Genomic DNA, 18,536 nt, shown 5'->3' on the forward strand with positions numbered 1-18,536 from the left:
GGATGTGTTTAATGCTGTAAGCTGAGCAGCTAGGATTGTGAAGATGTACAGATTAACGCAAGTGCTTTCTTGTCAACCCTCTGCTCTCGGGGGAGGCATTACGTCTCTACACTTTGGACGTGGTGTGGGACTTAACAGAATCGATACCCAATGACTATACTATGATTGACATCCTAACAGTTGATCCACTCCTACCATAGTTCAGCTTAAAAATGTCATTTCATTTATTTATGATCTATGTCATGTCCACTTCAAAAAATGATTTGAGATAGCTTACTCTAAAATGTACAGATATGACAGAACTGTGAATTCACTAAAACAAGAAAAAAATAAGACCTATTCATAAGGCAAAGAAGGAAGAGCAGCGACTGTATCAGAAACCTGGGCTAGGGGAAGCCAATGCAATTGAGCATATAACATGGACCTCTGAGCTCCCTGGTAATCAAGTCAAAAAGGGAACTAGTGAATTAATGTGTCTTAACGAATAATAAAAGGACTCAAGCCAGTATTTTAGGAGAGACATTTCTTCCTGGCCTTGTGACCTGAGAGTTGGTCACGTTAAAAAAAAAAAAGGAAAGTGGGCGGAGGCTGGCCCCGTGGTGTAGTGGTTAAGCTTGTGCACTCTGCTTCAGCTGCCCCAGGGTTCACCAGTTCAGATCCTGGGTGCAGACCCACGCACCGCTCATCAAGCACTGTGGCAGGTGTCCCACATATAGAAAATGGAGGAAGATGGGCACAGATGTTGGCTCAGGCCAGTCTTTCTCAAGGAGAAAAAAAAAAAGCCAGGACATAAAAGAATTTAGTGCAAATTGTTGAGAAAAATCTAGTAAAGAAAATCAGAGATAGTCTACAAATGCTTTTTCTTTATACTATTCATTAAAAGCAAAAAGAAAACAAAAACCCTGAGGGCACACTGTGGTTCTGAAGGCTTTCTGTAGAGAGCTAGAAACAAGCATATTTCCAGTGATCTGGAATCCTGCAGTGGTAAAACTCCAACAACGCAGAGAAATACTACTGAGGCTAACATGTCTACCCCTCTGGAGCATGAAATGACTTAAACTGCGCTTTGCTCCCGAACAGGAGAGGAGATGTTCAAGACAGCTACAGAGCGCTACCAAGCACTGTAGGTGGAGAGCGGGGTCTTTGCGGCAGACAAAAAGAAGCTCAAACCCAGGAGCGCAGGCACCAGCTTGTCTTCCCGTGGGGGAAGGGAGCGCCTGGCTTAGGTTCTCACCCCGCGGAGAGCGCCCCCTAGGAAGCCTCCAGCCCTTGACCCCTCTTCACCGGCCATCTGGGCCCAAGGGACCGCCTCAACAGCCAAAACACGCAGACACACAGAACGAGAACAACTCGAGTTTCTTACTTGCGGTGCGGGCTCCGGTTCTGAGAAACCTCAGAGTCGCTGTCTTTCGGGGACAGGGAGCCCTTGTACGTGTAAAACACATCCTCGGTTTCGGTGATGTAGGTCATCTCGTTGGCGAGGTTGTCCGCGGACGAGTGCCGTGGCTTTCGGATCTCGTGCCGGAGCCGAGGGCTCCGCCTGGGTGGGGGGAAGGTGGCGTGTGAAGGGTGGCCAGCAAGCTCCACTGAAGAACTTTGTCAGCCATCAGTGCTCCGACTTCGTGCCCTGACCTTTCTGGGGATGCTGTGGCTGATGCTGGTGGAAATTAGGAGCGGGTTAACCCATCACTACACCAGAGTCCTCCAAGGGCCACGCGGGCCCCTGACACTCTCAGCCCAGTGGTGCAGCCCCCAGAACAGGGGCCTGCAGCTTTACAGTCAGGCAGATGAGACCGCTCATGCCCTTGGGAAGCTGATGAGTGTTGATTTCAGGTGAGTTATTCTTTCAGGAGGACTCAAGCTCTCAATGCATCAGTAATAGGCCACGTTGACTGCTGATCACACAATTTTTCTGATTCATTTGAACAGAAGAAATAAAGGGTTTAGAAGCCAAAGTACAGTTTTTGGCAAAACTCAAACCTTATTTCAACTACATCTCTTCACGTGAATTTCAACTGATCCAAGAAGTAGTATTTGTTTTTTAAAATAGATCCTTTATGTGGTATTAGATGCACAGAGAAGCCCTAGCCTGTTCCTCCAATAGCAACTGTAGCTGTGTGACATTATGCAAGCCACATCACCTCTCTGGGCCTCAGCTGGACCTTCCTGCTCCTGAGAATGAATCAGATGAGACAATGTTCTCGGGATGCAGGTGCAGCCCCTGGGCACTGGCTCCTGCAGCAGGTGATCCCAGGCTGCTGAACCTTCGAGGTTCTATTTTCCCTCAGTTTCTCCACCTTCCCCTTCGTTAGCCATCTCTCCTTGAGAAAGTCAGAGCCTCCACTCTTTGCAATCCCCCTGGGCCTAGATAATCGATAACGCTGTGTTCAAAGTGGAGGAGAAAGCCTTGTGACTCCTCAGGAGAGGACTTATAAATAGCAGGAAGAGCTCCAGGCCCCGGGTGTGGCAACATCCCCCCTGCTGTTCTCCTGGATGCTGTCCTGGGCCTCTGCTCTGGGGCCCTGGCCTCGCTGCCGAAGATTTTCAGATAAACTAAGCTGCTACTTTGTAGCACAAATTGACTGCTTTAGGATGAGGTGCTTAAATCTTGGAAACCAAGAAACAGATCTACTCAGTCGTGTTATGATTTGTAACACTGAATACCATCATCCCTGCCCAGAGCACTGCGCCCCATGGAGGGTCCTTACCCAGCTGCCCTGCACAACACCTCCTTCTTGTTGCCCGTCACACTGTCCCTTCGTCCCCAGTAGATCCGTCCTCGGAATTTACAGACCTACCCCATCTTTCATGAAATAAACAGAAAGTCCTAGTCTTTCCCTAGCGTGGAGCTGGGGCAATGTTTCCAGCTCGGTTTTCCCTTCTGCTGATGACGCCTGGCTGTTTTGGAGATGTTCACAAAAATTGCCTGATGTCTTTGGGGAACATTCTAATAAAATAGTATGATAATTCCACCTGACTTTTTCTTTTTATAGCTTACACTGGTACATTATTTCATTTGTGGCAATTTTTATAACCCTTTTTACGGATGGGGAGACTGAGACCAGAGAGGTAAAGAAATTGATTAACAGAAGAGCCAAAACCTGAGTCTGGGTCTTCCAGCTACAAACCCAGGGCTCTTCCCACCCTGCCAAACAGCCACCTCCTTCCCTTTTAGCCGAGTCCTTCATCTCAAAAGGCGGCAGGCTGTTTCCTGATGTGCACTTGCTGCTGTGGCTAAGGGTCACACGTCTTACAGCGGTTCTGTCACATACCTTCATTAGGTTTTCCCAAAGTTTATTTTGTGTGATGTTAATGGGAAACAGTTCAATAAAATTACATGTGCTTCTTTACCGCAGGACTTCTCAGAACGTTAATATGTTAACGCGTACTGGAATTCCAAGAGGAGCATTTCACCAGTCTGCTGTTCGCAAACTTATTTAGACCAAATAACTCAGAAAAAAAAGACCATCAAAGCATTATACACAAAGGACCAATGTTTAGCTCGACTTGTACATTTCATGAGAACTGTTACTTGTGCAATAGGCTAACCTGCAAATGTAAACTCTGATTGCAGGCCATCTGTATGTATTTAGGAATTTATGAAGCTTTTTATTTTTTGAAAGAGAAAAGTGTTTACTGGTGGGTAGTGCAAAAAAAGGAGGACGTACCAGTTGGGAGTAATGGGAGGGGACCGAGAAGGTAGACTCTTGGTTTCTAAATGCTCCACCGATAAAGATCTCCGCATGGCTGGGTTCCAGACCATCCCTCCAATCACTTTTTTGCAACACTGGTTATTTACAGACCTGAAAAACCAGACGCAGGTTCATTTTCTACACGGACGTGTTCAACAAGAAAGAAATTACAGCGTAAGTGAAACAGTCTACACACGCTCCCACCCTGATGGGTGATTGGTTGACACCTTGATGACACCAGCCAAGGTTACGAGGAATAGGCGGACATGGTCAAAAGCAACTCCTTTCTGTCCTGGCTTTTTCTTATGTTATTTCTTCTCTTCGGGTGAAAATATTTTCTTGTCCTTACTTCTACAAGCAATCAATATAAGAATATGACCAAACCTGGCCAGATGAGAAGGAATTTCAGGATAACATAGAAATACAGTTCAAGTCACTTCAAGGAATTCTCACTTTGCTCACATGGCATGAGTACGAACATTACCCATCCTTCCAGGTGCTCGTTATCCTACCAGCAGAAGCCATCGCTGCAAATCTCTGATAACTCTTTGAGAGAAGGCTGGAGAATATGCTTAGTGTTCCAGGCCATATTCTTTGAATTTGCCACCCTGAAAGGTTACTTTTGAATTTTATTTATACCTAGAGAATTTAAATCTTAGCTATCTAGAGAATGAATTATTTAAGAGAATGGAGTTTGAAGCTGGTTTAAGGGACAGTCACTTGTGGCATTTCTAACTTGTAAACAGTGTTTTAAGGTCTTATTAAAACATTCGACACATTTCCTTGCAGCCTAAAACCAACAAAAACACAACAGAACAAAAAACAAAAGAACATAAACAGCATGAAACACCCGCTAGAATGCCAACGTACTAATTTACAGTAATGCTGTTGTCCCCCTGATCAAAACGCTCATGGCAGCATTGCTAGGAGAATCTACATCAGAAACCAAGCTACCATTGATGGAGAGCACAGAGTCAGAACGAGGGCAGCAAGCCAGGTGATTCAAAGGTTTAATGTAGCAGCTCCCCAAAGTATGTGTCACAGGTTATTAATAGGTACTCTTGGAAAAAAGTGTTCCATTGTCCCATAGTCTTGGAAAATACTGAACAAGTTTCTTTTACGTGGAACTTCTCAGGGGGCCCAACACACAAATACGTAGATGTATCTCTAGGGGGTCTGGCAGGTCACATACCCCTCAAAGCCTCAGGTTTCTCACCTATAAAATGGAGATAATGAGGGCGGAAATTTGCCAGTACGCTGAAGCTGGTATGGGTAGTCAAGAGCCGCTGACCTGTGCCACTGAAACCCCTCCAACATCCCAAGTGACCTCCAGTGGTGAATTAAAGATGGCTACAAGGTTCTTTGACTCTTGAATCCAGCCCAGCCTGTGACTGTTTTGACCAAGGACAGCTGTGCCGGTTCTGGACCTAGTTTTTAGGATGAGCGGCCACTTCTGCCCTAGGCCCTCAGAGTCCTGAGCCTCTCTGTAAGAAACCTGACTACCCTATTGGAGAGGCCACATGAAGAGGCCCTGGGAACACACAGCGAGGGGGAGGGGTCCAGGTGAATCTAGCCCTCTGATCATTCCAACAAGGCATCAGGTATGTGAGAAGTCGTCTTGGACCCTCAGACCAGCCCAGGCGCGTATCACTTAGAAACCCCAGAGTCTACGCCACAGGGAGCAGAGGCAGCAGCTGGCTGAGCCCTCCCAAATTCCTGAGCCACAAAAATCTCGAGATATAACAGAATGGCGGTTGCTTTAAGCCACCAAAATAGAGGTAGTTTTTTATGCTACAATGGATAACCAAATCCCCCTCCCCACAAATGCCTCTGTGTTGGCTGCATTTTACACATGAGGAAATAAAAAACTAAACTAAAACTAAAGCAACACAGGTAGAATCTGAACCTGGGCTCCTCAGCAACAGAGTCCACGCTTTCAACTGCTCACTGTGCCACTTCTCAGCCGGCCTGAAGGATTAGGTCCAACGGAAGTCAATACGATATTCCAACCAGTTATGCTCGTGACTTGTTCAGTAATAGAGCTACTGACTGTATAAAAATACTAGGCAGCATTCTAAGCTAAAAACTCTGAAATACATTTGCTCTTGGCTCTTCAGAAGCTGAGAAAACATTCGGCACCATAAATACTATCGTTGATACTAACAGAAATTCACATTTATTCGCTCTATATAGTTACCTAGTGATTATCAACATAATAAGAAAGTCAATGGAATAGTCTGATACAGTCCCACACACCGGATAATGGCTCAGCCAGGACAGCATTTAGTTGGTAACAGCCATATCGACAATGCAAAATCACCAAAACAATTTCTCAAACAAATGATTTAGAAATTATAAGAATGATCTGATAAACAATGTTACAGCTTGTATTTAGAAGGCAATCTTAGAACAAATAAATGCACAAAAATATAAACTGCATGATTAGTTTGTTCATAGAATAAACTTTAAATTAAAAGTTAAAAATTGATAGATTTCTTTTATTACACTAGTCATTAAGTATGCTGAAAGGCATCCCTGTGAATAATAGTACACATGGGATTGTTGTAAGAATTACACATAATTCAGTATGTGCACGGTACAAAGTAAGACCCAATCACTGCCAGCTATATTATTACTGTTATTTCAGGTTTGTTGTGTGTATGTATCTCAAAGTCACCTGACTCTGGAGATCTTTACTTCTGTTCATTCACTCAGTATTACAGAGCATCTGAAGGAAGGAGAGGCTGTCTTCACGGCAACAAACCAGGAGGACCCCTATGCAGGGCACCACGATGGCCCTCAGAGTCACTGCCATCTGCTTCCCTTATTGACATGGTGTGAGCAGTGGCAACTCTGGCTGCTTGGGAGCTCTGAGGACAAGGATTTGAGGAGGTAGAAACGAATGATGGGAATATGAGAAGTACCTGAGTGTGTGGAAGGAGACACTGCCGCCCGTGGAAAGACTCTCAACCACGGTTCTGAGACCCACAAGCAGCCCCAGCCCCATCGCCTGGGGCCCCTGGGTGACGGCATCCCCCCACCTCCCTTGACTGAGGGTGTCCACTACCCAGTGGGGATCAGGACACGCTTGCATCTCAGTCTAGTGTGGATACTGTCCCTAAAGCATACTCACTTTTTCGAGTTCCTAGAGCCCAGAGTCCAGTACTGAGACAGAACATTCTTTTCCTGAGGTAGTAGCTTCTTTGCCTGAAAGAACGAATGGTGCTCGACACACGATTTCCACAAGTTTTTGCAAGATCGGTAATTTAACATGTTGAAGGCCACAATATGTTCCCTGGATTCTGTCTGGGAGAAAAAATACAGTAGAGATGTCATCTGCATGGACAGAGGAGCGAGGTCTCACTGCATTCTACGCAGTGGTCATCAGGTAAGATGTGACAGACAGAAAACGGGCTTCCAAGTGCCTCAGGCCACAGACCAGTGTTAAATGCATATTCGAGAGGCATATTCGAGAGGCGGATGTGTTAACCATCTTTCTGAACATGGTGATACAGATGACCAGAGTCTACTCTCTATCATCATCCGTGGGCCTTCGTGAATACTTTCGCTTCAAATTTTCTCACTTTTCTAGGTTGGATATATTTGGAACCACCAGGTAAGGGCTGTCTGATACATTCCTTTGAAAACTTAGCTCTGGGAAAATCTCCTGAAGAGATAATCTTCCACCTATCTGACGAGAGGCATTTATAACACTTTGGATTTCTCTACTTGCTTCCCACAAAGCAGAGAGTTAAATCAAGTGCTCATATCTCATTATTTCTTTTCCCTTCATCCTACTCTATTTTCAGGTTAAATTACCATCTTGTGTATTTTGTACCACCTTCAGTCTTGCACTGTGGGGGTGGGGGGGTGAGGTTCAGGAGATCCAGATTCTGGTCCTAGTTTGCTCCGAGCTTTAGTGCTCTCATTTCTAAGAGCTCACTGCGATGTGGAGCCATTTTGAGTACATACTATCTTTGGAAAATTGGGAAACGGACACAAGACAGTAAGTGAAAAATATGCAGCATAACGAGACAGGGCATAGCGTCATGGAACGAGCTGGCATCTCGGATTCATGATGACCAGGTCAAGTTCCAGCTCCTCCACTTAACAGCTGCGGGAGCCTCAGTGCTAAGTCGTTCTTCTCCATGTGGAAAACCACAATGAGTTATCTAGAGAGCTGTGGACTCCTCCTACGAGATACACACAAAGCCATCATACATTTTAAACACCAAGGGAAGGAACTGAACTCGTTGACGTTTATCGCTACACTGTGGTGGGCTCTGCCAGGTGCTATGACCAGTGCGCTTTCCTTTAATCCTCATTATTCCCTAAGAAGTGGGCACTTCTGTACGCAAGGTAACTTGGGCTAGTGGAGGTTCATTAACCTGCCCAGCTGGTAAGTGGAAGACCTAGGACCCGAACCCATTGTCTCCACCTCCAAAGCAAGTTACTTCCCCAACCAGAGAGGCAGAGTGAATTATACAGAGAACTGCTGGATCCTCTGACATCCATTTCCTTTCCACCATAGGCCGTGCTCTTTCTTCCCCGGTATACATATGGCACATCGCCTTTCCCCGCGGGGGAACTAAGAGCTGAAGTGGCTAAAAACACAAGAAACAAAGCAAGCGTAGATATAACTCACCTGCTTTTGTCGCTGATGTATAAAGAACTTTTTCCTTTTGAAAGAAATTTTTAGTATGTTCACCCTGCAAAAAATAAAATACAAAAAAAGCACATCGGGGATCAGCCGGGTTGTAGCTGACACCTCTTGATGTGTGTCCTCTACTCCGTGATCGTGACTGTGATCCTGGGGGCTCCCGGCTTCCCAGAGTTTCCTTCAGCAGAGAAATGATGGCGGCCCCATTGCCTCAGCCACACACCAAGGAGGTGACTGACGCTGAGGATCACATAAGGACCACTGGATTATGACGTAGGTTTTAAATAGCAAGAACTATGGGCAACGTGCTCTCTTCGCGGTCAGCTGCTTTTGTGACACTGCAGCTCTGCGTGAGATGGTGTGTACCTGGGGAAAGACAGCTGAGGGCAGTGTGGAGCAGCAGAAAGAGGACAGAGCAGCCAGACCTGGGTCGCATCCCAGCTCCGTTACTTAATAGCCGTGTGTCAAGTAGCCTCTCTCGGATTTGCATAATAACACAATGATAGCCATCACCAACAGAGTATTTCTTATATACCAGGTCCCCTACTAAAAGCTTAACAAGCAGCCTCTCAACTAAGCCTGGCAGACAGTCCTGAAAAGTATGTATTATTAGACCCAGTTTTCAGATGAGGGAACTGAGGCTCAGAGACATCACCGACGTGCTTGAGACCATTCAACCAGGAATGCTCGGGGCCAGGAGCTGAGCCTGAGCTCTGAGGCCCTCCACCATGAAATCTCCTCGGCAGTGGGGACAGCACTGCCTTTCTCAGAGTTGCGAGGATTCAAGTCTGTTGGATGCCCTGAGTTTTTAGACCAGAACTGAGCATTTTGTAAAAGTTCAATTAATAACTAAGGAACTGCACTGAAAATTCAGCTCATGCCCAGAGGAACCTCTCTGAATTCTGGTCAATGCACTACCCAGGAGGGATCCTTAACTCCAAGGCCTGCCTTGTGCCACCTGAGCCACGTTTCCATACACTATCCCCAACCGCAGGGTGACAGGAAGGTCGGGCAGGAGCGGGGATGCTGACGAGGACCAAAAGCGTTTTCACAAGTACTGAATCGGGATCAAATTCAGAGGTCAGAGGTTAAAAGCTCGGGGAACGTCTCCATCCCCTCTTTGGAAACAAAAGTTAAAAATTAGACGTAACATTACTTTGCTCAGCGTATTTTTAAAGCATGACTCAGAAAATAATTAGAACCGGTTTGCACTTACCAAGGATAGAAACTCGTGCAAATATATTTTCGGTACACGGCGATGCCCGAGGAAGCAATTCCAATCATTAGATCTAAACTGTGCAGGTCCTGTAGGAAGTAAGATCTCAGCTTCACAGTGTGTTACTGTGCCCTCCACTGACTCAAGAACCCACGCTTTTATAAATAGCAACATGTACGAGCTCTAAAGAGAAAATATTACTGGAAACAGGCAAAAACCCCTGCTTGACAGACACTTAAGATCTTAGTACTAAGCACCAAATTCTCCTAAAGTGCATGCAAACTGCCTGACAGCAACACCTGGCATCCATCGGTTTAGAAGTTATCAGGCAAGTCCACTCTTTCCACAGAACCACTGAACATTCTAATTTCACATTTTCAACACTTAGTATTAGATATCATATTAAAATCAGAAAGGCCTCGCCTCCTGCACAGCTTTATACAGATCTCCTATCACTGAAAAGCTTTAGCTCTTATAATTAAGTACAGAACTGCTGACTCTAAGTCCAATTAAGAAACAGATATTGCTTATAAATCCAACACATTCAACGTCTATTAAGAGCCTATGTGCTAGGCATTGCCACAGACAGTGAAGACACAGAAGGAAGATACAAGCCGTTTTAAATCCTTTTGGGAACTACGTGAATATAAGTAAATAAAATTTTAAAATAAAACAGTGCCTTCCCCTGAGTCATCTATTATCCCTATTTACCCAACTGGATACTCAGAATTATAAAGAAGGGGCAGGGTTTGACTCAGAGACCACTGAGCGGGAACCTCAGTTTCCCACTTCCTAGCTGTGTTATTTTGGGCTCTTGAGCCGCAGTTTTTCCTTGGGAACAATAAGGATTCTCGAACCCACCTCCAAGGGTTTTCATCAGGCTGAAATCAGAGAATACAAGCAAAGGATACAGAACAGGACTTGGCATGTGCTCGGTCTAATAAACATTCGTTCCCTTTTGCCTCTCAAGAGACAGTGAGCCAAATCACTTATGAACACTGTGAATGCGGGAAATCAGAGAAACTGGCCAAAGAAAACAGTGCTGACACTGTGGAAAGTCCAGAGAATATTTACTATTGGGCACCCAACTGAAATCACAGGCTTAAGTAAGCAAAACTAAATCTGCACGGTGAAGACCATAGGTGCATTTAAACATGATACCTGTGATCAAAATATAAGGAAATAGTAAGCCCGTTGGACAGAAGGACGAATTAGCAAATGAAATCAAAATCGAGTGCAGAATAAGGAAATAAGTGAATGGTTTGGGTGGCCAGTGACCAAGGTCTCAAGTCCCCTGGTTCTGTGGTCTTTCAGTTTGTACCCCAACCCCAGGTGCCCGGACAGCTACCGTTCACTGAAGTCCCATCCCCATCCCCACACTTTCCAGCTCCCCTTGTAGAAGGCAGGGCCATGTGACTCGGCATGGTCAATGTGTTATGAGCAGAAGTGATGTCTCTCTTCTAGGCCGAATCATTTAAGAGCTGGTGGGCAACCCTCCGGCTTCCTCTGCCCTTGTGACAAGCATCAGGCCAGGTGAAGATGGTGAAGCCACAAGACTGAAGCGGCCTAGACTGCCAAGTCACCGCATGGAGAAGGGCCGCCCTAGAGACTCCCTGGGACCCGTCGCAGATTCTATACTGCCGAGGCATAAGCTTTGTGGTACCAAGTTACTGAGATTTAGGGGGTTTTGGTTGATGCAGCATACCCAGGGGTAACCCAACGCTCTGATATCTCAGGGAGCATCAGCCAGGCGGGTAATCATCTGGCCTCAGGACCCTCACAGGGCATGAGGGCTGTTTCACTGACGGCACTGGGGGCGGGGAGAGCACAGATCAACTCCGGTGGACATAAAGTCCACATCATCACGGAAGAAAGTTCTCTACAACATTCCACTACAGACCAAACATTTGCAAGTGGAATAAAAATTAACGGGCAAGTCTCAAAGTTGATATTTTGTAAGACCTGATATCTTTTTTCCTGCTTTATTACTTACGTCATAACTCGCTCGCGTCACAGTTATGGGACTGATGTGAGACAAAAGTAAATGAGTTTTTGTATGAATGCCAAAAATATTACATAGATGTAAAATTTGGTCGTTTACTCAACTTCCCTGAGCCTCAGTTTTCTCACCTGAAAAATGGGATGATTAGATAACTGATTTCACAAGGCCACAATCTTTAAATGGAACAATGGCTAGTCTGTAGTAGGTGTTCAACCAGTATTTCCTTCCTTTTGGATAGGATGCGAGTCAGTTACATTAGTGTGTCACTGCTCAAAGATCAGATACCAATTAGACAGCACTGGGGTCATGTACTGAAGCCACTACATCTGTGCTGTCTGATCTTTGAAAAGTTCCTGAGTATCGGTTTCTCCAACTGTAAAATGGGATAATGCTATACTTACCTCATGGTATTACTACGGGAATAAATAAGCTCCTGTGCCCAGCACAGAGAAATTGCTCGATATTCAGTAGATAATAGATACTAGCCAACTTTATTTAAAAAGTTACAAGCAATTTAAAATATTTGACTTTGACAATCATGCCATAATCTAAAAGACCTGCGTAACCAGCTCTAATTGGAGCAGCATTGTGATTAAGTGGCAGAAACTTTGGCTCATTGAAGTATCACTCAGAAAACAGACTTAAATGCTTTTTTTTTTGCCTCTTTAACCATAATATGAAATGGTCTTACAAACATTACTTGTTTCTAACCTCCTGACTCCCTAAAAGGAAAACGTTTTCAAGTACAAAAGTGAACCAGAAAAAAGCAATGAGATAACCCACAAAATTCAACGTAACTTTATAAACCTTCCAAATATCTAAAAAAAAAAAAAAAAAGGCATGTTTATTATACTGGAAAAGAAATCGTTTCATCAAGAAGCTTCCAACTTTCAGAAGTTAAAATCAAAACAATCTTTCCATCAACACGTGCCCAGGACACATACCCTGCCACCGTGCAGCTCCACTCCGTAGAAGTCGAGGGTCCGTGCAATGTTGATGTAGCAAGATTCAGCTTCCGACTGTTTCAGCCCACTACAGAAGGGACAAGGTACAGAGTTCACCCGATAGGTGGAGGATATCAACTCCAATTCGTAAAATTAATAAAAATCTAAGACATTGGGTAACATTTCTGTAAGGTTCTTAAACGCCTTATGTTACTAACTTTCAACAATCTAACCCAAATTCTCCTAAACCAGGTTTTTCTTCTTGTCCACTGACTATGACCTCATCTAGCCTGTTCGTCTGTTAAATAGTACTTCTCCCTTCGTGGGCTCTCAATATCCAGACACAGAGGACTGTCACCTTCTGGAATTCCTGTTCTGCTTATTCCAGGGTGCTTAATTAACAGGTACTCTCCAGGTCCTTCTGCCTTCATCTAGCCTTTTAGCAGCTGCCTCAAACTTCCAAACGTCACTGTACTATTTTAGGAGCTGGCCTCTGCTGGGGGAGCAATTCTGGGATACAGGCTTGGCAGAAGGGACGCTGGCTGCCGGGCCTTTGTTTTTACCGCCTTCCCAGGAATGTGAGGTCCCTTGAGAACTGGCCTTCTCAGTTGGGGTGGCCCTTATTTGACCGGAACTGAGCAGCTGCCACCGCAGCTTTGAGCAAAAGGAGGCAAGAAAAGAGGAGGGCAGAACCGAGCATACGGGTTGAAGTTGGGTCTTGCCCATAGGCAGCTGTGCTCCCTTCTCGAAGTACCCCCACAGAGAACTTGGGATCCACCCAGCCTGCCAGCACTCACGTCCGTACGCCTGTCTGTTCAACGGGACCTCAACGAATGGCCCATTTTATTAAATGTGGCAAACTGCTCAAAGGTTTATCTGGGAGAGTTAACTTGTGGGGCAATCCGATTTCAAAATGGGCCATTTCCTCCGGGAATTAACTGATTTCAATGACATCCTGAAATGGGATGCAGCAAGTCAGCCTGAACTCTTACTGGTTTTTTACACTCCACAGAAAGGCTAGTTATGCCAAATATATCTGCCACCATAATAGCTCAAAGGGTCACAAACCCCCAACGTCTTGAAAAAAAGATTCCTGACCAAAAGCAAGAGACCGCTTCAGAGGCGACCCGAGGTCGGACAGTCCCTGCCCTGAGTTCCCAGGTAGACCTCCCCCGCCCCCTCCCCCCACCTCACCTGTGCTGCTTGTGGAGAGATTCCACCTTCGTCACAAAGTCATCGCTCTGATCGGGTATAAACTGACTGTCAGAGAGATAGCCCGGATGATGAATGGAAGAATTATAGTCCCCAAAGTGAGCTATCAAGACAGAAGGAGGCAAAAATCGCCATTTCAGTATGGTCTGTATGTACAAGCATCTACAGCATCACAATGAAAACATTAATTGGAAACATTTTCTGAGAAGCTCTGCCACCACATGAACTTGAGTTTCTGGATTCAACATTATCTGAACCCTCATTCCAGCTAAGTGCTGCCACACACGCACCAACTGATTCACTGTCCCCGGGGACGCATGAGGAGACGACTGTTGGAATCTAGGTCCTGTCGCAATGCCATGCCTGTTTCATACTCCATGGGCAGCATGGCAGTTTGCACTCACACCCCCGGATAAAGGGAAACAAGAGCACCCACCCAGAAAATGCTCCGCTCTGTGTGCCAGGTCCTGGGCAGGCCCTCTGCAGTACCCCAAGGCTGTTACGTCACACTGGACCAACCTGCTCTGAAAAGTGGGTGTGGGCAGAAGAGGTCATGCTGACCTGACCACTCCCTGGGATTTGGGGAAGTACGGAAGAAAGGGAAGCAGGATGTGCTCAGAGGCCACGGGGTGGGGAGAGGGAGGATCTGGCCCTGGCAAGGCTGGTGGCTGAGTCCTGGGGAAAAAAGCAGCACTCTTAGAGAAATCAGAAGACAGCTGCTAGGCTGCCAGGCAAATCACTTTGGGGATCTGCTCTAAGAGGAAGGGGGACCTTACAGAGGTACTCCCAGATGATCCCCAGTCCAAATGGCACCTCTCCCTCAAGACCCTTGACTGCCATCTGCAGACGTGATTCATTGATGTCTATGATGTCAGTATTCCTGAGTTTTGCAGTGCCCAACCTGTACAAGTGTATATGGCTGCCCTGAGGACTCAAACCATTGGGTGTCTGGACTGTTGGGGAGACTGGGAAAAAGGACCCTGGTTGAGGAGCCGAGGATCTGGCTTGTGGTACCCAAGGACACCTGCTTCCTATCTCCAAGATTTAGTTTTTCCATCTGTTTAAAAACAGGAGTGAGGAAGACAACTTCTAGCTCTGATGAGCAATTAATTTAGTATTCTACTTTCTTAACAAAAAAAGACTATTTCATCTTCTTAAAAATATTAACCTTGATGTTGCCAAAGGCCTTAAATTCTTCCTGCAACTGCTTCAATACTAGGAGGCTTCCAAGGACTCTCGAGTGTTTCAGAGTACCCATTCGACACAGGAGATTTCTAAGTCAGCTCCTCCTCTGTTAGAAGGACAGGGGTTGGGGAAAGCTACGGTGATGCCCCACGGCCAACCTCAGAAGGAAAGGAAATGAGCCAGGTGGGGCGTAGGTGAATTTCATCACAAAGTTGAAAGGTCAGTTGCAGGGGTATCTTCCTTTATATTCACCGAGCCTTGCTCAACTTCGACTGCCATCACACAAGGGCTGCTCTTTGAGAGCACTGTAATAAGAGATGGGTTTCCTCCTTACACTGTCCCTTGAGGGCTGGGAGTGGGTCAGACTCACCGTTAGGGTTTAGCACCAAGGCAAGGCACACAGTAGGTGTGCAGGGATGTGGGTGCTTGGAATTGACATGTACAGAGACAACTGCCAAGTTCGACTTTGGAAGGGGAAAAGGGCAGAAAGCCAAGTGACTCACACACGCAGACCTGGTCACGGGTAGACCACAGGCTGTCAAGGCCAGCTAATGGGACTAAGCTGTGGATGGAAATGTCAAGGCTATGCGATGTAAGCACAAGTGTCATCTAAGGTGAGTTTGTGCATGGTGAAATATTACAATAGTGCATCTACAGGAAACAATTTGAATGGCCTGACACAGGGTCCCCAACAAGGAAAGCTCGAGAAAGCCTTAGAATCACCTTGTCCCAACTCCTTATGTGACAGGGGAAGGAAGTAAGGTCCAGAGAAGGGACTTACCCCTATCACAGAGCATTTTTCAGCAGAGTCAAGATCAGAACCCAGATGACCTGTGCCCCAGCTACTGCTCCCGCCATTCCACCAGCCCACCAGGCCTGAGCTGCCACTGGCCATTTGCTGATAATAGTGGTCACGTCCCCAGAGGGCAACCAAATGCTGCAAATGACTTTGAGCCTCAAGGCAGAGCCCTATTCGATTTTACTCTCTTGGTTTCATTAGCTCATGGAGATTCTCCTGGATCTTGATTTGGTCATCCATCACATGAGCTAACAGTCCCAACTCCTGTGCCTTTCTGCCAACACGAACAGCAGGGTTCTCTCTTAAGTCACTAACAAACACCTGAATTTAACATGTGACCAATGAACCTCCCTGTAGGCTGGGTTTCCCTTGAAATCTTAGTTGGCTAGTCTGTGCAAAGTCCTGTGCTAACCACTAGGGGGAAACAAAGTTAAACAGTCACAGCCAACACCTGCAAAGCACAGGGCAGTTTCCACGTTGATTTCAATGACATCATCCCACTAGATGCTCTTGACAACCCAGTGACAGGCAGTGCTTTCATCACCACTAAATGGAAAAGGGAACTGAGACCCAAGGAAGGGATCTGCCCACTGCTGCTCAGCTGGTAACTTGGAGCCAGACTCTGACCACAGTCTATACTCTTATCTACTTGCTATATACCACATGCCCTGAACTCTAGAGTAACACTCTTTTCTGTTTGTGCGGAGGCAATACATGCAAACGCTAATTATACAGAAAGAAAAGGAAATACGTGCTTATGTGGGAAATACCTTGTCTTTTAAGTTCCATGCCTTCTTCTGGCTGATACTACTTTATATTTTGCAGGAAGGAGTACGTCCCAGGTACTCAAATGGATGGTATTTCAACCTGTCTAGCTGTTGTGCTGGGAAAACCCTTTACACGCTATTCCTCCAACTTCCACTTGATCTTAGAGCTTTTTCTCAGGGGTCATTGCTAGGAAGCTTTTCCAGCTCTCCTCCCCTCTCCACCAAGCAGGATGGAGTGCGTCCTCTGCTCATCCTCACTGCCAGCATCACCTGGTCCACCTCTCCTCCCTACCAGGCCGTGGACCCCTTGCTTTGTCCGTGCACCCTGAGGCTGGTGCAGAACCCATACATGGCAGAGGCTCAGAGGATGTTATGGAGTAAATACTTATTTCCGAAAATTTCATTCTTTGAGCCTCACAAACCCTTGACAGGCCACTGGTATCTTCCACCATCAAGTCTTTTCAGGTACTTCACCCACAGATCACTTTACTTTTCATCGAGTAAGAAAATGTGCTTTTGGTTTGCAGATTCGCTGACCACTGGTAGGGATTATCTGCATATGAGACACCCCTCTTGGGACACTGTGGCAAAACGTATCAGATAAAACTGAGGCATACCCTTTGATCCAGCAATTTCATATCCAAGAATTAATCTTATAGGAATGTATGCACAGAAATATGGAAAAAATACATTGACCGAGGGTGGAGGAATAAAGAACTTGCACTTAAAGTGGCTTGCCTGACAAGTCGTGGTATTACTAGCATGATAGTCGCGCTGATCGTTCTACTGAAGCAAGTCTGCACTTTTTAGGTGCTAATAACTTTCCTTAGCTCCCATTCTTTCAGTCCTCTGCAGAGGGGAACCCGAGTACTGAAGCTTAGGATTTTTTTATTCGCTTCTTCAATTTTACTCTAAATAGTTTACAATAGGCAGTTCTTCGGACAGTTTTCTTCCCGGCTGACATGAAAATACAGTAAGAGTTAACACGAGCCAGGCACTGTTCTAAGAGCTTTACAAACAGTAACTCATTTCATCTTCCCTAGGCCCCTAAGAAGTAGATACTGTTAGCATCTCCACTTGACAGATGAAGCTGAGCCCTGGAGAGGCTTAAGGTCACGCAGGTGTAAGTGGAAGAGCCAAGACCCAGGTAATACGGCTTCAGTGTGTGCACTCACTGACTCAGTTAACAGCGATGGTACAACTATAAAGGCTTCTTAGTTACACATCACCTTTGTGCGTGTTACTTGAACCAAATCCCATATTGTGAGTTGTCATAATCATCGTCACTTCCACTTTACAGGTGAGATAACCAAGATTCACATAACTGGCAAATGGAGAACCCAGGATTTAAATTGGGTCTGACCACGTCCCAAAGCTACGTCTTTCCCAGTGTTGCTGCCCCGCGAACCTGGAGCTCTAGTTACGAACACCAAAGTCGCTCTGACCTCAGCTGATCAGCCTGGCAGGGATGGAGTCCACGAGGTCTAGAGATGAGTAGGAATACAGGCTGACTGGTGACTGTGCCATTTCCCACATGGATGCATCATGGCCAGGTCTGTTCTAGACGTATCACAGAGAGAGGGGAACCTTCTGATCCACCCAGGCCCCCCACCGTACAACCCCTTCCGGGTTTCCCACTGGAGAGGAGATGCAGGCTACAGGGGGAGACTAACGCTGGGCCTTGTCTTACTAGTGAGGAGGGTCATGTAGAAGTCTCTCCTCCACTTCCTGGTCTGTTATCACGCAGGTGGGCAGGTAAGCCACAGGCCCAGCCACCTTACTCTTCATTGCTCTCACTTCTGTTCTCTGCTGCTAGGGGAGCAGGCAGACTCAAGGCCACCCTCAGGAGTCCCTGTGGTGAGTAGTTCAGCGAGCACCTGCTCTGAGACCTGACCATCCTGCTCTCTTAACCCTGTACCACACAGTCAGCTATGAGGATAACAGGCCAGGATGATGTGACACTTATGAGAAGGGAGAGGGGCCTTCTGAAGTCTTGAGCTACCCCGCAGCTCCATGCGAGTTCTGTGCCGATGTACTGTACTGGCACCACCCAGCTAAG

The 18,536-nt window shown here is 46.2% G+C and overlaps 1 protein-coding gene across 14 annotated transcripts in view; it reads right to left on the reverse strand.

The window, feature by feature from the left end:
- The window catches only part of PTPN3 (protein tyrosine phosphatase non-receptor type 3), a 141,526-nt gene that overhangs the window by 37,726 nt on the left and 85,264 nt on the right, over nucleotides 1-18,536 (reverse strand). For 7 of the 14 annotated variants that reach the window (XR_011533281.1, XR_011533282.1, XM_070594954.1 and 4 more), the window contains 7 exons: nucleotides 13,709-13,829; nucleotides 12,515-12,602; nucleotides 9,569-9,657; nucleotides 8,338-8,401; nucleotides 6,826-6,998; nucleotides 3,669-3,803; nucleotides 1,364-1,540 (listed from right to left, as the gene is read on the reverse strand). Coding sequence is in view for 11 of the 14 variants with exons in the window: in XM_070594954.1 (XP_070451055.1) it covers nucleotides 1,364-1,540; nucleotides 3,669-3,803; nucleotides 6,826-6,998; nucleotides 8,338-8,401; nucleotides 9,569-9,657; nucleotides 12,515-12,602; nucleotides 13,709-13,829 (847 nt within the window). In the remaining 3 variants the exon portion in view is untranslated. Of the gene's footprint in view, nucleotides 1-1,363; nucleotides 1,541-3,668; nucleotides 3,804-6,825; nucleotides 6,999-8,337; nucleotides 8,402-9,568; nucleotides 9,658-12,514; nucleotides 12,603-12,872; nucleotides 12,985-13,708; nucleotides 13,830-18,536 lie in introns of those variants that run through there. The other 7 variants (XM_070594959.1, XM_070594958.1, XM_070594960.1 and 4 more) reach the window with 3 other exon arrangements.

This window comes from Equus przewalskii, chromosome 26, assembly GCF_037783145.1.
Source record: "Equus przewalskii isolate Varuska chromosome 26, EquPr2, whole genome shotgun sequence".
NCBI classification, from domain to species: Eukaryota; Metazoa; Chordata; class Mammalia; order Perissodactyla; family Equidae; genus Equus; species Equus przewalskii.